Genomic DNA, 19,219 nt, shown 5'->3' on the forward strand with positions numbered 1-19,219 from the left:
TTTTCCAGCAGATTGTGCAGTGGAAAGTGTCTGTGAAGCCTGGGCTTGTTTTTACTGGGAATCAGGGGATTAGTTTTCCCTGTCCCTATTTGGCTGTTGCTGACTATTGGGCAGTTCTCTGGAATAATTCTTTTTTTACTGGAGTTCATTAGGGGCAGCAGCAAATGGGGCTGAGCTAACGCTCGGCTGGAGCTGGCGGGCACGTCCCAGTGCAAATGTGCTGCAGGGAATGAGCAGAAATGCCTGCTGGGGAGTCTGAGCTCAGTGTCACATGGCTGAGGCTTGTGCTCATGAAAAAGGGAACTTCAGCAGCTGGTGTAGAAAACGCTGTCTCTGCTCCCTGTGCTTCCTGGGATGCCGTGGTCAAAGCCAGCCTTCTGCTCCTGTTGCCATTTTTTGTCCCTGAGGGTGGGATTGAAGTCTCTGGGCAGCTCCACACCTAGATGGGGGGGTTGTGCCAAAAGATACATTATGTTATAGTACCTCTTGTTCTCCTTAAAGCTTTTTATAGTCAATAATCCTACTTTTAATGGAGGAGGGTTACTACTCCCTACTTGTAATTGTTCCTATTGAGAGCTGCCTTTCTAATGAGTAATCAAATCACTCTTCTCTCTCTTGCAGGATTGAATTCCAGAACAAGTTCTACACTGGCACTGGGTTCAAGTTTCTCCCTTTCTCCTTTGACATCATCCGTGAGGGGAGGTTTGATGACTGAGGCCCCCCACTCCAGCAGTGTTAAATGTTGTGTGTGTGTGTGAGACCCCAACACCGAGGGTGTGGCTGTCCCCTCCCCGTGTGTGTGACTCGTGTGTGTAGTGACAATAACTTATTGCAACTTGAGCGTTGCCATGGCATCCCAAAGCCAAAAGCTTTGACGTTCTGGGGTAACAACACTGGATCACAGAAACTTTTGGTTCTTTAAGTTTATTCCCAAAGGTACCAAGTGCATGAGGTGTCTGTTTGGTGTTCAGTGGTGTGCTCCCTGTATTGTGCATTCCCTAGCAGCTGATCAGGGCAGAAAAGAAGTGGCAGCTGTGCTGAGGGGACAAAAGAGCACATGGAGAAAAGGCCCAAGGAGCAAAGAGTGATGAGGGCTGTTCCCCCTCTTGTTGTGGGGAGGAGACCTCGTGCACTGGGGCTCAGCTGCCTGATTTGGCCTGGGGCAGGATGGGGAGGGATGAGCCTTGCTGCAGACTGGTCACTGCAGGTGCTGCCACTGGCAGTGACATTTCTTGGGCTTTCTGGTTTGAAACCAAAGCCCTCGGGGCACATCAGGTAGTGCCTGTGTGGGCTTGGCATCCTGGAGGCAGCTTTTGCTCAGGGGGATGTACCAGTGACTCACATTGTGCTGTGCACTCTGGGGAGCCCTTTCAGGGAGAGCAGTGGCCCCATCTTGCCAAAACAGCTCCATGGCAGGGGGGTCTCTGTGGTGTGTCCCTCCATTAGCTGTTGCTTTCTTTCCTGTCTGAGCTGTCAGTTTTTCCTTGCACTCCTCAACTCGATGTAGCTGTAGCAGCAGTGGGTGTGTCAGTGCTGTGTGTGACTGTCGTGTTCCATTCTCGCAGTGGAGCTTGAGTATTTGTGTAAGAACAGATGAGAACAGGAACAAGAATCATTAACCTGGAAGCAAGGAGGAAATGCCTCGAGGTGCCAGGCTGCTTGAATTAGGTGAGAAGGTTATGTGTACCTTGCACACTGCAGTGTGCACGGGGCACAGGGACCCTTGTGCTGCACCTGGGCAGGCCCTGGGCACTGCAGGATGTGCTGGGCATTCACAGAGGTGTTTGCAGACTGAAGGGTGAAATCAAAGCGTGGCTGCAGGTGGAGCTTTGACACCAGTCCTGCTGTTCTGCTGCCTGGATCAAACATGTTGCTGACAGTCGCTGTATAAATTAAATGAACTCCACAACAAACACTGTGGCCTGTTTTCTGCTGAGGGGGCTCAGGGGCAGCCCCTCATCCCTGCCCTGCCCTGAACACAGCCCCCAGAGCTGCTGGGGACAGCTGGGACCTCAGGCATTTCTGTCCAGGATCCTGTCCCCTCCATGGCCAGAACTGGGCAGGGCTGGTTTGTACAGCAAGACCAGCGTGGCCCTGGGGCTGCCTCTGTGCTTATCGAGGGATGCCCTGAGCAAAGGCCGGGCCGGGGCCGTTTATCCCGGGGCCTCCTGCCCTCCCTGATAGACCCAGTAAAAGTTAAACCAGCTTTTTGTTTAACCCGGGTGCCGTGGTACCATTCCACAGCGGGGTACCCCGCTCTGCGTGCCCGGGGCTGTGCCCTGCTCCTGCTTTGCCCGCTCCCCCCGAGGGCGGTGTTTACTCAGGCCCTTCCTGCCGGACAGGGAATTTATTTCCACATGTGCGGGAGCAGCGGAAGGGAGGGTTGTGCCCGGCTTTGGCGGTGGTGTTGCTCATGTCGGTGTTTCCCATCTCCTGATCTCTCCGGGAGGGTGAGAAGCCGCACTGAGCTGCGGGTCCAGCCTCCCGCACCTCTTGGATGAGGAACCGGCTTCCCGCCGGTCCGGGGGATGCTGTTCCTGCAGCAGGAGGTACTAGCGGGCCGGGGAATGTTCTCTGTCCCCTTTCACCATTCTCCCGTTCAATCACAGCATTTCTGCCCCTTTCCATGGCTCTGGAGTCACAGGCGCAGCCCTGGAGCTGGCAGGACACGCCGGTCCCTCGTGGGCTGCACTGGGAGGGCTCGGGGAGCCCCGAGTTCCCCCGTCCCTCCTCCGGGTTCCATCCTGGAAGTGTCTGCGAATTCCCCCTGCGGCCGGGAGAGACCCGGGCAGCCCGAGCCCGCCCCGGGCCCGTTCCCCGGCGGGGTTCGCCTGGGCGGCCAGGGCCGGGGCCGCTCCGGGTGCTGCTGGGCTGCCGGGACGCTCCCAGCCCCGGGGCACCGGCGCTGCCCGGTCTCGCAGCGCCCCCGGCCGGCCGGAGCGGGTCCCGGTCAGTCCCGGGAGCCTCGGGCTGGTGGATGGGCGGGGCCGGCGGCGGGCGGGGCCGTACCGGGAGGGGCGGGACCGGCGCAGGGGCACGCAGCGGCGATGGCGGTGCGGCGGAGGCCGGAACCGGGACCCGAACGGGGACTGGGGCCGGTACCGGGGCTGGCGCTGCCGTTCCTGCTGCTGCTGGCGGCGACGGCGGGGCGAGCGGGGGACGCGCGGCAGGAGGAGGCGGTGCGGGCGCTGGCGCGGCGCCTGCTCGGCCCCCGGGCCGCCGCCGTGTCGTTCTCGGTGGACCCGGCGCTGGCGGCTGGCGGGCCTGACATCTACCGGCTGTGGTCGCCTCCCGGCACCGGGGTGGCCGTCGCCGTAGCGGGCTCCAGCGGCGTGGCGGCGGCCGCCGGCCTCTATCGCTACCTGCGAGACTTCTGCGGCTGCCACCTGTCGTGGTCCGGGGCGCAGCTCCGCCTGCCGGACCCGCTGCCGCGGCTGCGGACCGAGATCCGCGCCGCCGCCCCCGGCAGGTAACGGGGACGCGGGGCCGGGCGCCGCTCACGCCTCGTTAGCGCGGGACAAGGCGCCGTTATGTAACGGGGGCCAGGGGGGCGCGGGGGGCCCGGGCGCAGCCTCCGCTGCTCCCGCAGGTACCGGTACTACCAGAACGTCTGCGCCCAGAGCTACTCCTTCGCCTGGTGGGACTGGGCGCGATGGGAGCGGGAGATCGACTGGATGGCGCTGAGCGGCATCAACCTGGCACCGGCTTTCGCGGGGCAGGAGGCGGTCTGGCAGCGGGTGAGGACCGGGCCCGAGGGGCGGCGGGCACCGGGAGGGCGTCGGAACCGGCACCGACGGGATGGCGGTGGGGAGCCGTGGGACCGGCTGATCCCCGGTTCCCGGTGCAGGTTTACCGTAACCTGGGGCTGAACCAGTCGGAGATCGACAAGTACTTCACGGGCCCCGCGTTCCTGGCCTGGAACAGGATGGGCAACCTCCGCCGCTGGGCCGGGCCGCTGCCGCCCGCCTGGCACTTCAAGCAGCTCTACCTGCAGGTACCGGGGACCCCCTGTCACCCCCTGGTCCTCCTGGCTGCGAGGAGCCCCCCGCTCCGCCCCGAGCTGCAGCAGCGCCCGGGGTCCCCTGGTGGGAACGTGGGGGCTTCTCTCCTTCTGCTCCCTCCCTCCTTCTCTCTCCCAGTACCGGATCGTGGAGCGGATGCGCTCGCTAGGGATGACCACGGTGCTGCCGGCCTTCGCGGGCCACGTGCCACAGGGGATCCTCCGGTAGGTGCAGCCCCTGCCCCGGGGACTCAGCCCTGGGCCCTTCCCGGGGTCTCACCTCCAGCAGCACCTCCCACTGCAGTTTCCCCTGTCTCCACATGGGCACAGTGGTCCTGTCCTGTTCTCCTGATCCCCATCTCTGCCCTCTCCTGCAGGGTCTTCCCCCGTGTGAATGCCACTCGCCTGGGGCACTGGAGCCACTTCGACTGCACCTACTCATGCACTTACCTGCTGGACCCAGAGGACCCCATGTTCCAGGTGATCGGGACCCTCTTCCTGAAGGAGCTGATCAAGGAGTTTGGCACAGATCACGTCTATAGTGCAGACACCTTCAACGAGATGACTCCCCTCTCCTCCGACCCCGCCTATCTCTCAAGAGTCAGCAATGCTGTTTTCAGGTCGATGACAGGAGGTGGGTCCGTGTGTGGTGCTGGCCTGGCCACAGGGGTCCAGGTGGGATGGCAGGGGCTGGGGGAGGTGGCTCTGGGCCCCATGCAAGCGCAGAACCCATTGGTGCCAGATCCTCAAAACCCCCCTGAGGGATGGTTGGTGGCCCCAGGGCCTCATGAGGCACCTGTGGGCCCTGCCTGGAGAGGGTCTCACTCAGTGCTCTTCTGTCCCCAGCTGACCCCAAGGCGCTGTGGCTGATGCAGGGCTGGCTCTTCCAGCACCAGCCTGACTTCTGGCAGCCAGCACAGGTGCGGGCCCTGCTGCACGGAGTGCCCCTTGGCAGGATGATTGTTCTCGACCTCTTTGCTGAGTCCAAGCCCGTCTACCAGTGGACAGAGTCCTTCTATGGGCAGCCCTTCATCTGGTGCATGTTGCACAACTTCGGGGGCAACCACGGCCTCTTTGGCACCGTGGAGGCCATCAACCACGGCCCCTTCGCAGCTCGGCGCTTCCCCAACTCCACCATGGTGGGCACGGGGCTGGTTCCCGAGGGCATTGAGCAGAACGACGTGGTGTACGAGCTGATGAACGAGCTGGGCTGGCGGCAGGAGCCCCTGGACCTGCCCAGCTGGGTGACCCGCTACGCCGAGCGCCGCTACGGCGCCCCGAACGCTGCGGCGGCCGGCGCCTGGCGCCTGCTCCTGCGCAGCGTCTACAACTGCACCGGCGTCTGCGTCAACCACAACCGCAGCCCCCTGGTGCGCCGGCCCTCGCTGCGCATGGACACGGAGCTCTGGTACAACGCCAGCGACGTCTACGAGGCCTGGCGCCTGCTGCTGAGCGCTGGCGCCGAGCTGGGCTCCAGCCCTGCCTTCCTCTACGACCTGGTGGACGTGACCCGGCAGGCAGCCCAGCAGCTGGTCAGCGATTACTACCTGAGCATCCGCCAGGCCTTCCAGAGCCACGCGCTGCCGGAGCTGCTGACGGCCGGCGGCGTGCTGGTGTACGACCTGCTGCCGGAGCTGGACAGCCTCCTGTCCAGCCACAGCCTCTTCTTGCTCGGCCGCTGGCTGGAGAGCGCCCGTGCCGTGGCCACCAGTGACCGGGAGGCCGAGCAGTACGAGCTGAATGCCCGGAACCAGGTGACGCTCTGGGGGCCCAGCGGGAACATTCTGGATTATGCCAACAAGCAGCTGGGGGGGCTGGTGCTGGACTACTACGCTGTGCGCTGGAGCCTCTTCGTCTCTGTGCTGGTGGAGAGCCTCAACTCGGGCCGCCCCTTCCACCAGGACCAGTTCAACCAGGCTGTCTTCCAAGTGGAGAGAGGCTTCATCTACAACAAGAAGCGCTACCCAGCTGTGCCAGCTGGGGACACGATGGAGATTTCCAGGAAGCTCTTCCTCAAATACTACCCCAGTGTCCTGCGACGCAGCTTGGCTGGGCCTGCCTGACTTTGGGTTCTGCCTCCGGAGCCTCCCCCAGAGAGGGTGGACATAGCCCCTGCACCCTCCCCTATCTGCGCTCCTGGCCTGATGGCTGTGTCCTGGAAGAGGGGCACAGTGGCCCTGGTGGCCCTCAGCCAGCCTGGATCTACCCATCCACCCTGCGTGGGCAGGATGTGCCCCAAGAGAGGCTGGCAGATGGGTGGAGGGGAGGCTGTGCCCCAGGGTCCCATACCACACCATGCTTTGTGCTCAGGTCTGCCCAGCTGCCCTGAGCCTGTTCCCAGGAAACCTGGGCTGCCTCAGTGCTCGCAGCTTGAAGCTTGGTGGGACACTGCAGAGGGACAGGACAAATGTGTCCCTGCTGTGGGGCCTTGGCTGGCTAGCAGGGGCAGTGATGGGTGAGAAGCAGACAGGGAGGTGGCAGTGGGCAGTGGGGCAGAGCAGCGTTGGACTCCAGTGCCTGTGGGGTAGGCACTGCATGGCCCTGCCCACGTTTGGTGCCTTTTGTATCATAAAAGACTCTGCAGTATTGTTGCCTGCAGTGTTGCTGGAGCTGTGCTCCCCAGGATGGAGTTTTTGAGGCCTTTTCCACAGCTGGAGCTTGGGCAGAGCCCAGCTATGGAGCAAATACAGACTTTTCTCCCATGTGTGTCCAACTCCTTTGCTAGCACAGCACTGTGTGGAACACGGGGGCAGCGGAGCAGCTCAGCCCTGAGCCTGCCCAGCAGGAACACCCTGCCAGATGTCCTGGCAGCTGGCATGCCTGGCACAGCAAAGTACAGCTGGGGCAGACCCTTGGGGCTGCAGCTCTCCTCGTGCCCCAGAGCCTCCCCCAGCAGGGAGGTCCTGGCTCAGTGGAATCTTTATCACAGCACCTGCCCAGGATCAAGGCACAGAGAGCCCCAGGCATGCACAGGGAGGTGGGTGGAAGGGCCTTGAGATAAGGCAGCAGACACAACACGGTGGTGTGGGGCGGGGGGACCCCTTTCCCAGCCCTCTTAAATGGGGTGGCCCAGTTGGGCAGCACTGCCAGGCATGGAGAGAACCACGGTGCTGATCACGGGCTGCTCCTCAGGCATCGGCCTGGGGCTGGCTGCACGCCTGGCAGCCGACGCCGCTCGCCGCTTCAAAGGTAAAGGGGCCGGCGCTGCCCCGGGGGTCCGGCAGCCCCGGGTGGTCTCACCAAGGAGAGACAGAGCCTGGGGGTGGGCTGGGGTGGGTGGTGGCCATGCAGCTCAGTGTCACTGCTGCCTGTGACAGCCACGCTCTCTCCCCAGTTTATGCCACCATGCGTGACCTGGCCAAGGGTGAGCGGCTGCTGGAGCGCCTGGGGGGCTCCTGCCCCGACACGCTGGAGCTCCTGCAGCTCGATGTCACTGACCCGTGCTCGCTGGCAGCTGCTGCACAGCGGCTGCAGGGACAGCAGCTGGATGTGCTGGGTATGGCTGGTGTCCCCAGTGTCCCTGGGGTGGCTGAGGGGATCTCTGTGGGGTCACAACCCTCCCCAGGGCACCAGGAGGAGATGCCAAATTACAGGAGGTGCGGGCAGTCGGAGGGCTAGGATGTGTTTAGCAGGACAGAGGTGCAGTAAATGGATTTGGGGGTGCCAAGGGATCATCAGCAGGGAAAGACTCCCCCATTTCTGCCTTGGTGGTGTGTGGAGCTACAGTCACTAGCTGACTGCAGCATGCCCGGCAGTCTGCAATGCAGGGGTGGGACTGATGGGACCGCTGGAGAGCTGCTCTGAGCAGGCCATGAAAACTCTCTTCGATGTGAACGTCTTTGGGGCTGTCCGCACCATCCAAGCCTTCCTGCCTGCCATGAAGAGCCGCAGGGCCGGGCGGATCATTGTCTCCAGCAGCATCGGGGGGCTGCAAGGTGGGACCCCCAGCACGCTGTGGCACACGGAGCTTCCTGTGGGGAAGGGCTCTGGTGCTCAGGGTGTGGCTCTGCCCCAGGGCTGCCCTTCAATGCCGTGTACTGTGCCAGCAAGTTTGCAGTGGAGGGGCTGTGCGAGAGTCTGGCCATTGTCCTGCGCCCCTTCAACATCCAGTGAGTGCCGGTGATGCCACGAGGGCTGGATCGTGCCCACCGGGATGGGGGAACGCCAGGGCGGGGGTACGGTGGCAGCTCATGTGCTCCCTCCCGCAGCGTGACGCTGGTGGAGTGCGGGCCCGTCCACACCAGCTTCCTGGCCAACCTGCAGCGCCCCGACCCTGAGGGCAGCGAGATGCGGAGCCTGGACGCCGAGACACAGGAGCTGTACCGGCGGTACCTGGGGCACTGCCAGAGCATCTTCCGCGACACGGCCCAGGAGGTGGAGGAGGTCCTGCCGGTCAGTCAGCGCGGGGCGGGGGTGGCCGTGGGGCCGTGCCAGGGTGGGCTCTGACCCGTCTGTGGTGCCAGCTGTTCCTGGAGACCATCGGCAGCCCCTGCCCACCCCTTCGCTGCGCCAGCACCCAGCTCCTCGCCCCGCTCTGGCGCCTGCGGCTGAGCAGCCCCGACGGCTCCGCGTACGTCCGCGCCATGCACCACTTCGTGTTCGGCGGCGGGGACCGGCCATGAGCGGAGCCACGCCAACACCGGAACCTCTGCCACGCGAACCCCCAGCCCGGGCCCGGGCCCGTTCGCGTGCTCGGTGCCGCCGTGTCCCCAATAAAGCCCTTTGCAGCCGCACGGCTCCGGCTCCGTCCCCGTCTCGCCGCGGTCCCGCGGATCCCCGGGCTCGTTCCGCCCCGCGGGACGGGCGGGGCTGCTCCGGGGCGGGCCGGGCCGGTCTCCTCCCCCCGCGGGCGGAGCCGTGCACGCCTCCCGCCCGCGGCGGGGCTGCCCGGGAGGCGGGGCTGTTCCGGCGCCGTAGCCGGCCCCGTTCCGGTCGGGGGCGCTTCCGGCGGGGCGATGCCGCCCTTCGCCTCGGGGCTGCTGGTGCTGACGGCGCCGCTGACCGCGCTGCCCCGGCGGGCGGCGGGGCTGGTGGCGGCGGCGGCGGGCCTGGTGGCGGGGCCGCTGTACGTGCATCTGCAGCCGGGGCTGCGGCTGGGCGGCCCCGCCGCCGGTCCCGCCGCTCCGCCCGCGGGCCCCGCGCTGCTGCGGGCTCTGGCCGCGCTCTACACGGCGGCGGCGACGCAGCGGGGGCTGGACCTGCGCGTCCTGCTCGGCCCCGGCCGCCGCCTGGCACGGCAGCCCCGCGTCCTGCTGGCGGCCGCCGCCGAGGCGCCGGGGCCGCCGGAGCCGGTGCAGCTCGGGCTGCAGCGCCTGGCCGCGGCGGTGTACGGCTGCCCGCCGAGCCTGCCCGCGCTGCTGCTGGGCGAGGACACCGCGGGGGGAGACCCCGAGGGGTACCCCGAGCAGGATCCTGACGCGACGCTCCCCGAATTCCTGGACGTGGCTGTTGGCGGCACCTTCGACCGGCTGCACGGCGCCCACCGGCTGCTGCTCAGCGCCTGCTGCCTCCTGGCCCGGCGGCGGCTCCTGGCCGGGGTGGCCGACGGAGAGCTGCTCCGCCGTGAGTCCGGGGCGGCCGCGGCACTGCGCGGGCGGAGGGCTGAGCCCGGGGCTCCCCGGGGCAGGGCAGTGGTCTGGGGGCCCGGTAACAAGTGAAGTCCTGGCAGCCGCCCACCCGAGGCGGCGGCATGCAGGCAGAGCGTCAGTGGGGATCCATTGGGGACCACATGTCCTGTCCACAAGCAGCAGAGTGTACAGGTGCAGCGAGGGCAAGGGAAGGGGGAGGCAGCGTTCAAAGTCCCATCTGTTGGTCTGTCTTTTCTTCCATCTCTTGGTCTTGCTTTTCCGTCACTCTTGTGCTTCTCCGCCCTCCTGGCACCCGGCAGACAAGGTCCTGCCAGAGCTGATCGAGCCCTACGAGCTGCGGGCGGCGAAGCTGCGCGAGTTCTTGGAGGATGTGAAGCCCTCACTGTGCTACGACATCGTGCCTCTGGCCGACCCCTTTGGCCCCTCAGTCACAGACCCCGACCTGCAGTGCCTGGTGGTCAGCGAGGAGACCCGCCGGGGAGGGGAGGCTGTGAACAGGAAGAGACTTGAAAACGTAATTCTCATGCTGGAGCTACCCCTGCCCACCCTCTCGCCCTGCCTGATACTGCCTGGGGGCAAATTTGATCTGGATTCGCCCCTTCCCTCTGCTGCATTCTCATGGCTGGGGCTCCCTTCTCTCTTCAGGGCCTCCACGAGCTGGCTCTCTATGAAATCAAATTGATGAAGGACCCCGAGCACAGTCAGAATGAGGAGGAGAAGATCAGCTCCTCCAGCCTCCGGCAGAGGCTGCTGGGGACCCTGCTGCAGCCGCCACGGGTGAGGGGGGCCTGCAGAGCTGCAAGGGGAGTGCCCGGGAGGAGGGGTGGGAGTCTCAAAGAGCTTGGAGAGGCTGCCTGCTGCTCTGCAGCGGCTTTCATGGCCATCTCCAGGCCAGGATTCTTCTCCAGCAAAGCCCAGTTCTCCATCTGCTGCCACGGCTTTCCTCTTTCCCTCAGCGAGACCCAGCCCTGCCGCTGCGCCCGTACGTGATTGGGCTGACCGGGGGAACTGGGAGTGGGAAAACCTCCATGGCCAAACTCCTGGGGCAGCTGGGCGCCTTCGTCATCGACGCTGACAAGCTGGGCCATGCCGTCTATGCCCCTGGTGGCCTGGCCTACGAGCCAGTGGTGGCAGCCTTTGGGGCAGGTACAGTCACTGGGGGCTGCAGGGAGGAGGAAGGGAGGGAGGGGTGTCCCAGTGTCCCAGACAGCCCTGGCCTGTGCCCCCCTCCCTCCCCTCCATGGGCTTTGGGCTCCCCGTGTTGTGTGTCCCATGTCAGAGCTGCTGCTGGGGAGTGATGAACCAGGCTGCTGTTTGCCTGGAAAAAGCTCTTCCCTGTCCTTTTCAGGAATCAGGTGAAGAGCTGCCAGGGCAGGTGTTTTTGAGAGCCCTGTACCAAAGCCCTTTCCTCAGCCCAGGCTTGCCACAGGGATGGGAGTTGTCCCTCCCAAACCTGTTGTGCTTCTGCCTTGCAGAGATCCTGAACAAAGATGGAACCATTAACAGGAAAGTCCTTGGGGCCAAAGTGTTTGGAAACCAGGTAAAAGCAGGTTTATTGTAAATACTTAATGCTGTGAGTGTGGGCTGTTCTCTTGTGACAGGGGTTTTGAGTTTTCAGCCCTTTGAGATGGTGTCACCTTCCTGGCTGTGTTTTCTGGCAGTGGCATGGGGACAGGGTGGGACAGATTGCATCTCTGCAGATGAATCAGCAGCTGTGCTGGATACATTGGTCTTGCCCTGCAGCTGCTGCTGCCTCCCTGCTCCCATCCCTGTCCCTGTCCCTATTGCCCTCCCCATCTCCTCTATATTGTGCTTTTCCTTCTCCCAGCTCAGAGCAACAGACGTGACAAACACAGCCAGGGGTCTCTGCCCCTTGTACCCAGGGGGGCTCAGTGGCACCTGACCTTTACAGGTGCTCAGCCTGTTGCTCTGCTGCTTCCCCAGGCCAAGGTGGAGGCACTCAAGAGGTTCCCTGGATGGACATGTCTTTTGTGGGACCTGCTGCATGGGGAGTTTGCTTTGCTGTGGAGCAAAGCACCTCTCACAGCAGAGACAGAGCTCTGCTGATAGCAGGGCCCTAATGGCAGAAAATAATAAGAAAAAGCACCCTGACCCTGGCAGCAGGAGTGTGAAAACTTTCCTTCCTGTGCTCAGTGAGGGGCTGGACCCACCTCCCCAGCTTCAGTGGCTCCTTCCTGGGTGTCCCCTGACTGCATACACCCCCACTCTCCTGCCTGGCTACAGAGGGCTTCTGAGGACAAGGGACTGCATCTCAAATCCTGCTGTGGTCCTTTCTAGGAGCAGCTGAAGAGGCTGACGGACATTGTGTGGCCCAAAATAGCCCAGATGGTGAAGGAGAAGGTCAGGGAAGCTGATGCTCAAGGTAACAGGGGTGGCTCTGTGACAGTGAAGCGTCAGGAAGGTGGGAGTGAGCCCAGGCCCTGAGGAACTCCTTTATTCCCTAGGGAAGGCCGTGTGTGTGCTGGACGCTGCCGTGCTGCTGGAGGCTGGCTGGCAGGACATGGTCCACGAGGTGTGGACAGCCATCATCCCGGAGGAGGAGGTGGGCAATGCCTGCGCCCCCCACTCGCTGCCAGGGCCGCTCCTCAGCCTCCCCCCGGACGCCTGAGTGTCCCCCGTGTCCCCGGCAGGCCGTGAGGCGCATTGTGGCCAGGGACGGGCTGACCGAGGAGGCCGCTCACCGCCGCCTGCAGAGCCAGATGACCAACGGGCAGCGGGTGGAGCAGTCCCAGGTGGTGCTGTGCAGCCTCTGGGAGCCCGAAATCACCCGCCAGCAGGTGAGCCGGGGCTGCTGCAGCGCCCGGGCTGCTCTGGGGGATGTGACAGCACCTGCAGGGCTCGGTGTGCGCTCAGGCCGTGCCGGGGTGCGTGCTCACCATCCGGCGGGCGGGTTTGGGAGTGAATTCAGCCGGGCGGGTTTGGGGAGTGAATTCAGCCGGGTGGGTTTGGGAGTGAATTCAGCTGGGTGGGTTTGGGGAGTGAATTCAGCCGGGCGGGAAGAGCCGTGGGGCTGTGCCGGGGCGCTCCTGCCGCTCGCCTCCCCGCGGGCGCTGAGGTGCCGCCGGCCCCGTTCTGGTGCAGGTGCGCAAGGCCTGGGACCTGCTGCAGCAGCGCCTGAGCCCCGAGCCCGGCCCGTGACGGCCCCGTGACGCGCCGTGTCCAGCCACCACTGCCCACCGAGAGCGGCGCACAGAGCAGCGTGGGACCGAGACCACCGGCCCCGTCCAGCTCCGCCGAGGGTCCGGGGCGCCCTGCGGTCCCCCGGTGAGGGGGAACCCTGCAGGGCTGACCCCGCTGGGTGACAGTAAAGAGGCTGCTCCTGCAGTGCTTGTCCGTGCGCCGGTCCTGTCCCCTCCCCGCTCCTGTTCAGGCCCCGGGCCCGCCCGGTGTGGGACTCCCGGTGCCCCGTGGGTCACTCCCGGTACCCGGTGTGGGACTCCCGGTACCCCGGCGGGTCACTCCGGTACCCCATGAGTCACTCCAGTAACCCCTTGGGTCACTCCAGTAATCCCTTGGGTCACTCCTGGTGCCCCTTGTGTCACTCCCGGTGCCCGGTGCGTCACTCTGGTACCCCTTGTGTCACTCCCGGTGCCCCCGTGGGTCATTCCCGGTGCCCCGTGGGTCACTCCCGGTGCCCCCGTGGGTCATTCCCGGTGCCCCCGTGGGTCACTCCGGTACCCCTTGTGTCACTCCCGGTGCCCCCGTGGGTCACGGCCATGACGTCACGGGCGCCCCCTGGCGGCGCGGCGCGGCCCGCGCTCCCCGGCGGTCACATGACCGGGCGGGCGGAAGATGGCGGAGCCGCCGGGCGCCGCCGCCGAGGACTCGTGGGGGAAGGTGGGGCCGGGATCGGGTCAGGCCGGGCCGCCGGGTGCCGCGGGGGCGCAGGGCGGCGCGCCGGGACGGGGCTCGTGGCGGCCGGGCAGGGTGAGCGCCGGGCTGGGGGTCCGGGGGGCGGGGAGCGCGCGCGAGTCCGTGCCCGGGCGAGGGGCGGTGGCGGTGGCGGTGGCGAAGGCCGCAGCGGAGCCGCGCCCCGGGGGTGGCGGGTGCTCTTCGGGCCGACCGAGCTCCTGGGGGCGGGGGGCTCCGGGGCGCGGGCCGCGGTCGCCGCCCCAGCCCCGCTGACGTGTCTCCTCCGCCCGCCGGCCCCGCGCAGGTGGACGCGGCCTACGGCGACAATGGCCTGGACTCCGGTAGGTGCCCGGCCCGCGCCACCCCCGTCCGTGGGTGGCAGCGGCTGCCCGGGGACGCCCCTCACGTCCCCGCGCCCGGTCACACCCCGAGTTGGGCACTGACCCCGGGACAATCTTAATTCCAGCGCTCTTCATGGAAAATGCCCGGAAAGGCAGCATAGTGTCCCGGGCCAACAGCATCGGCTCCACCAGTGCCTCTTCTGTCCCCAACACAGGTGGGGTTTGCTCTCCGTGACAACGCGTTTCTGCTCGCTGGGGAATCCGGCACATGCCGGGCTTCAGGTCTGCCCTGCACCGAGGGGGTGAGCGTGGCTGGGCAGGATTCCTGTCCTGAGGAGAAGGAGGAGGAGGAAGGTGGTGGGAGCAGCGTCAGGGTTCCGTGGTTTCCAGCAGGGTTTGGAGTCGAGAATCGCCCTGGTTTTGACACCTTCCCACGGGAGCTGCTGGCATCTACCTCCTGCCCAGCTCCCTGAGGAGACTGAAAGTATTGCCAGGGCTCTTTGGAAGGCTCCTCTGCCCGGCCTGCTGTAGTTGGATGGGGTGGGGGCTATGCTGGGCCTGGCTGCAGGTGTAATGGTCCCTTGAGCTGTGCTGTGGCCCTCGTGGTGCCTGTGTGTCCCCACGCCCAGCCACACTGTGTCCCCACAGACGATGAGGACAGTGACTGCGCTCAGGAGTCCCCCAAGGACACGTACAAGGACCAGCGCCGCCGGGCGCACACCCAGGCCGAGCAGAAGCGCCGAGATGCCATCAAGGTGAGGGAGGCAGGAGGCAGCAGGCAGTGCTGGAGGGCTGCTGCAGCACCCTGCTCTCCCAGCACTTTGTTCTGCTGCTGGAGCTGCCCTCCCTGCTCTGTGTGTGCTGGGAGCTGGGTGTGCTCCGGGCCTCACAGGATGAGCCCACTCTGTGGCTCTACTTCCCTGCAGAAAGGCTACAATGACTTGCAGGCCATCGTCCCCACCTGTGAGCAGCAGGATTTCTCCATCAGCTCACAGAAGCTGAGCAAGGCCATTGTGCTGCAGAAAAGTGAGTCCCAAGGGCAGGAGGGAAGGAGGTGCTGTCAACCCCCAGAGCTCCGCCCTAGAGGTGTGCAGGGCAAAGTTCGGTGCCTTAGAACCTTCTGGTGTGATGAGGCTCTGGGGAGCTTGGGAGCTGCACTCACCTTCCCCCAGGGAACTGGGTCAGTGGGAGCTGATGGTGCCCTGGCTCAGGCCCCTCCTGTGGGGATCTCATGTGTGCTCCCAAACCCTCACTCTGTGTTTCCGTGCTCAGCTATCGATTACATCCAGTTCCTGCACAAGGAGAAGAAAAAGCAGGAGGAGGAAGTTTCTACCCTCAGGAAAGATGTGATGGCCTTGAAGATCATGAAAGTGTAAGGGAAGAGCTGTTGGGGTCATTCCCTCACATCCTTGCGGGATCCTGCAGTGGTGCTGGAGCTGGGAACCAGGAGCAGGAGCTAGATGTGGGAATTCAGAGCTGGGAGCAGGAGTTGGTCTGGGAATTCAGAGCTGGGAGCAGGAGTTGGTCTGGGAATTCAGAGCTGGGAGCAGGAGTTGGTCTGGGAATTCAGAGCTGGGAGCAGGAGCTGGATGTGGGAATTCAGAGCTGGGAGCAGGAGCTGGATGTGGGAATTCAGAGCTGGGAGCAGGAGTTGGTCTGGGAATTCAGAGCTGGGAGCAGGAGTTGGTCTGGGAATTTAGAGCTGGGAGCAGGAGCTGGATGTGGGAATTCAGAGCTGGGAGCAGGAGCTGGATGTGGGAATTCAGAGCTGGGAGCAGGAGCTGGATGTGGGAGCTGGGAGTGGCAGCTTGGAGTCACGTGTGGAGACCTCACTGCTGACCTTGGTGTGCTGTACTTGTCTCAGGAACTATGAGCAGATTGTGAAAGCTCATCAGGACAATCCGAACGAGGGGAAGAACCAGATCTCTGACGAGGTGAAGTTCAATGTTTTCCAAGGCATCATGGACTCCCTGTTCCAGTCCTTCAATGCCTCAGTCTCTGTAACGAGTTTTCAGGAGCTCTCAGCGTGTGTCTTCAGCTGGATTGAGGAGCACTGCAAGCCCCAGGTGAATGAGAGGGGGCTGGTGGCATGGCTGAGGGGGCAGAGACAGTGGCACAGGGGTGGCTGTCCCTCCACAGACCAACTGACCGTGTCCTCTCTGCCACAGACGCTGCGGGACGTTGTCATCGGGGTCCTGCACAAGGTGAAGAGCCAGCTCTACTGAGCCTCCCGTGCCACTTCTGTGCCTGTGGGGACAGGGCACTTCTGCCTGAGGCCAGGGTGCCAGGCACCACCCTGGGCCCTCTCCCTTGGGGCTCTTTTTAAGGTTCTCTGAATTATTTATTGTATTCCTTCTGAAGCCCAACGGTGGCTGTGCAAACACTGCTGCTCCACTCGGTGCCACCAAATCTTTATAGAGACTGGGCAGGAGGGGAGGGAAAGATGGGGGGCAGAGTCTCTGGCACAGGCAGTGCCATGGGGTTGCCTGTGCCACTGACTCTCCTTGCAGAGTTGATCCCAGAGCAGCTCCTCTCTGTGTCCTCAGGCCTGTGACAGCCCTGCTATCCCCAGGGTGGGCAAATGTGACAAATGCATACTAAAAACAATGGGTTTCTGGTATAGCAGTAGGAATTGCTTTTCCCTGACCCTCTGGGCTGTGCCCTGCCCACCTGAAGCAGCAGTTTTGAGCCAGCTGTTGCATTTTGGAGGAGCCTGGCAGTGCTGGCAGCAGCGTGAGCCCATCAAGAGCTGGGAGCTGTGGCCTTTGCAGCACATGCTAGGGCCTTGATGAACCCCAAGCATGCTGCAGCCGTGATTCCCTGGGAAGGAACAGAGGAAGTTCCTGCAAATGCTGGAACACCTCTCCTTCTCAGAAGCTGTGGATGTACTGCACAGGGAATTTCTGCAGCTGTAGCATAGCGTGGCCACATGCACTTGCTGCTCCTCCTTAGAACTTTTATACACAGACATACATGACCAGCCTCGATTGGATTTTTATTATTGTAAATTTTGAAAAGGTCCCAGAGTGCTGCTTGTGCCAGCTGTGGAAGCAGCTGCTATCAGGGACATGTTTGACCCTGTCCCATGCCCAGTTTGGGTCACAGCTCTGCCCGGGTGAGGGCTGGGCACTGTCCAGAGTGATGGGAACAGGGTGCTGCCAGCAGCAGGGTTTGTTCTCCATAACCATGTTTGTGCTCCTGCTCCAGGGGCACATCCAGGGAAGTTTATATCAGGCAGTTTTTCCAGCACTGAGGAGGGAGCGCTGCCTCCTGCCTTGGGAAGAAGACGTGGAATTTTACAGACCTCACATGTGAAAGTGATGTATTTTTCTATTGTGAAAAGTAATTAAATAAATTTCACTGAATGTTTTAATGACTTTTCCGATGCTGAGTTCCTGGAGCTGTGCCCTAGAGCTGGTGGTTTCCAGAAGCCCATTCCAGCCCCTGTGGCTCAGGTTATCCTCCCCTGGCTCCTGTCCTCCCCCATTCCTCAGGGCCTAAACCCTGCCCTGACACCCTCTGAAGAGACAAACACCACAGGGATGTGCAGGTGAACCAAAATCCTGGTGTTTAATAGATCATGTTCTCATGTGGCCACTCAGGCACGCAGCAGGAAGCAGCCAGAGCACAGACAGAGCTCTGCAGCCCAGACAGTCCCTCGCTGCCTTTCCCTACCAGAACACGGGGACACAGCACCAGTGCCCCCACGTGTCCCCCCTGCCAGGCAGCTCCGTGCACTGGGGGTAGGAAAAAAACAACATTCCACTGCAAGGAGAGGGCCGCTGCCAAGCTACTCCTACCCACCACCCTTCCAACCACAAAACATTTTAAAACAGAACCAAATAAATACACAGGACAAATCCCAGTCCTGCAAAAAGAGAAAAAGAACAACCCAACAGCTGAGTTTCAAAGGCAGCTCTGCAGCAGCTTCTCCCCAGAACAAAGGCTCCCCCAGCACCTCACGTGGTCGCTGGCAGCTCGACGCCGTGGTCCTCGTCTGTCTCTATCCCAACCTCCTCCTGCACAGCACCGAGCAGATCACAACAGGCTCAGGCTCTGGCTCGGCAGCTGTGGGCACGACCCAGCCTCATTACTTACAAAGAACTGCTTCTTGCTCTTGGGATAGCCCTCCAGGATGGCATCCAGCAGCTCGGTGGCCTGGCGAGACAGGGCACGTGAGGGCTGTGGGCAGCAGTCCCGGCAGGGCCCTCACTGCCCACCCGCAGCACAGCCCGTACCATCCTCTTCCTCCGGCGCCACTCCCGGCGGTACAGCTGCTGCTCCCGGCACACCTGCAACAGCCCCGGGTCAGAGCTGCCCTGCAGAGCTCTCAGCAATGCCTGTAAGGGAAGTGCTGGATCCTGGATCCACACTGGCCCCAGGATCAGACACAGCAGCTGTTCACCTTCTCTTTTTCCTCTGGAGTCACGTGGTTGGTAGCAGATTTAATCCTCTCCAGTTTCTCAGTGTAACTGGCACAGTCCTTCCTCAGCGCCTCGATCTCCCTGGCAATCTCAGGGGTTGTCATGGAGCTGTTCAAGTCCTTCAGCTCTGGGAAGGTGGCACCGATCACCGCCCGGGCATGCACCCGGCACCACTCGGGGATGCCGCGGTGGCTCGGGGCTGCCCGGCCAGGCACACTCACCCGCCTCCAAGTGCCGGCAGCTCTGCTGCAGCGCTTGCAGCTGGCCGGAGCGAGCGGCAATCTCCCCGTCCAGCCCGCGGAGCTCCGCATCGCTGGCGGCCGGGAGCTGCTCCTGCGGGTAGCCACGGGTCAGGGCTGTGGGGAACCGGGGCCAGCGGGCGGCGGCGGGGGCCGGGGCTCACCTGGTCGGCGAAGTAGATCTTCTGCTTTCCGTAGACCTTCTCGCGAACGCGGCCCTGCTGCGCCAGCTGCTCCAGCGCCTTCACCACGGCCTGCGGGACGCGGCGTCAGCCGGGCCCGGGCCCGCCCCGCCCCAGCCCGGCCCGGCCCCGCTCACCGCCTTGCCCAGCCCGTGCTCCCGCTGCAGGTTCCCGAAGGCATCCTGGGCGCTGTACGGGCGGTTCTGCTCCCGCAGGTACCGCAGCAGGACAGCGCTGGCGCCTCCTGCGGGACCAGCCCCGGTCACCGCGGCCTCCAGGGGCCGCAGAGGCCGCTCGGTGCTCCCCCGCCACTCCCGCACTCACCGCCGGCCGCGGCCTCCCGCCCTTTGCTCATCCCGCGCCTCCAGCCCCGCTCCGTTCCCGGTTGGCGCCGTTCACGCACTTCCGGCGCGCCGCCCGCTCCCCGCCAATCGCGGCGAGGGCGGGGCAGACCGTGATGGGCGGGGGGAACGTGCGCCGCCCGGTACCGGCCCGTCCCCGCGGGAACGGGGCCCGCCCACAGCCCGCGGGGCCGGGCCGGCGCGGGGCTCAGCGCCCCCGGCAGGCACTCA

The 19,219-nt window shown here is 64.0% G+C and overlaps 6 protein-coding genes across 10 annotated transcripts in view; 5 read left to right on the forward strand and 1 right to left on the reverse strand.

Annotated features, from left to right (window-relative positions):
* The window catches only part of ATP6V0A1 (ATPase H+ transporting V0 subunit a1), a 31,556-nt gene extending 29,643 nt beyond the window's left edge, over positions 1-1,913 (forward strand). For both annotated transcript variants that reach the window (XM_084222374.1, XM_084222375.1), the window contains exon 21: positions 622-1,913. In XM_084222374.1, the coding sequence (XP_084078500.1) occupies positions 622-715 (94 nt within the window). In that variant the 3' untranslated portion in view covers positions 716-1,913. The remainder of the gene's footprint in view (positions 1-621) is intronic.
* A 514-nt stretch (positions 1,914-2,427) lies between these two features.
* NAGLU (N-acetyl-alpha-glucosaminidase) lies at positions 2,428-6,654 on the forward strand (the record flags this gene model as incomplete). Of its 2 annotated transcripts, none has more annotated exons than XM_084222217.1 (6): positions 2,428-2,549; positions 3,621-3,737; positions 3,848-3,994; positions 4,140-4,225; positions 4,378-4,634; positions 4,847-6,654. In XM_084222217.1, 6 exons carry the CDS (start codon positions 2,529-2,531, stop codon positions 6,061-6,063), a joined length of 1,845 nt encoding a protein of 614 aa, XP_084078343.1. In that variant the 3' UTR covers positions 6,064-6,654. The 2 variants fall into 2 exon arrangements, with proteins under 2 accessions (XP_084078343.1, XP_084078342.1); XM_084222216.1 differs by lacking the exon at positions 2,428-2,549 and adding an exon at positions 3,048-3,469 and having other exon boundaries at positions 3,590-3,737.
* Positions 6,655-7,092: 438 nt separating this feature from the next.
* HSD17B1 (hydroxysteroid 17-beta dehydrogenase 1) lies at positions 7,093-8,622 on the forward strand (the record flags this gene model as incomplete). Its single annotated transcript, XM_084222014.1, has 6 exons — positions 7,093-7,189; positions 7,335-7,496; positions 7,756-7,935; positions 8,016-8,109; positions 8,209-8,392; positions 8,464-8,622. 6 exons carry the CDS (start codon positions 7,093-7,095, stop codon positions 8,620-8,622), a joined length of 876 nt encoding a protein of 291 aa, XP_084078140.1.
* Positions 8,623-8,955: 333 nt separating this feature from the next.
* COASY (Coenzyme A synthase) lies at positions 8,956-12,865 on the forward strand (the record flags this gene model as incomplete). The annotated part of the gene is made up of 9 exons (XM_084222153.1): positions 8,956-9,562; positions 9,888-10,102; positions 10,234-10,365; positions 10,545-10,734; positions 11,064-11,128; positions 11,887-11,971; positions 12,054-12,151; positions 12,240-12,386; positions 12,691-12,865. 9 exons carry the CDS (start codon positions 8,956-8,958, stop codon positions 12,745-12,747), a joined length of 1,596 nt encoding a protein of 531 aa, XP_084078279.1. The 3' UTR covers positions 12,748-12,865.
* A 521-nt stretch (positions 12,866-13,386) lies between these two features.
* On the forward strand, positions 13,387-17,169 carry MLX (MAX dimerization protein MLX; the record flags this gene model as incomplete). Of its 3 annotated transcripts, none has more annotated exons than XM_084222155.1 (8): positions 13,394-13,446; positions 13,766-13,802; positions 13,928-14,017; positions 14,451-14,557; positions 14,729-14,828; positions 15,075-15,174; positions 15,667-15,868; positions 15,971-17,169. In XM_084222155.1, 8 exons carry the CDS (start codon positions 13,402-13,404, stop codon positions 16,025-16,027), a joined length of 738 nt encoding a protein of 245 aa, XP_084078281.1. In that variant the 3' UTR covers positions 16,028-17,169. The 3 variants fall into 3 exon arrangements, with proteins under 3 accessions (XP_084078282.1, XP_084078281.1, XP_084078280.1); XM_084222154.1 differs by having other exon boundaries at positions 13,402-13,536; XM_084222156.1 differs by lacking the exons at positions 13,766-13,802; positions 13,928-14,017 and adding an exon at positions 14,018-14,084 and having other exon boundaries at positions 13,387-13,446.
* A 187-nt stretch (positions 17,170-17,356) lies between these two features.
* Positions 17,357-19,054, reverse strand: PSMC3IP (PSMC3 interacting protein). The gene is made up of 8 exons (XM_084222088.1): positions 18,972-19,054; positions 18,785-18,891; positions 18,630-18,719; positions 18,448-18,559; positions 18,208-18,353; positions 18,041-18,094; positions 17,901-17,960; positions 17,357-17,821 (listed from the first exon to the last, which is right to left on the reverse strand). Exons 1-8 carry the CDS (start codon positions 19,000-19,002, stop codon positions 17,762-17,764), a joined length of 660 nt encoding a protein of 219 aa, XP_084078214.1. The 5' UTR covers positions 19,003-19,054; the 3' UTR covers positions 17,357-17,761.
* Between the last annotated feature and the right edge of the window lie 165 nt (positions 19,055-19,219).

Source organism: Fringilla coelebs (assembly GCF_963513975.1).
Source record: "Fringilla coelebs genome assembly, chromosome: 27".
Lineage (NCBI taxonomy): Eukaryota > Metazoa > Chordata > Aves > Passeriformes > Fringillidae > Fringilla > Fringilla coelebs.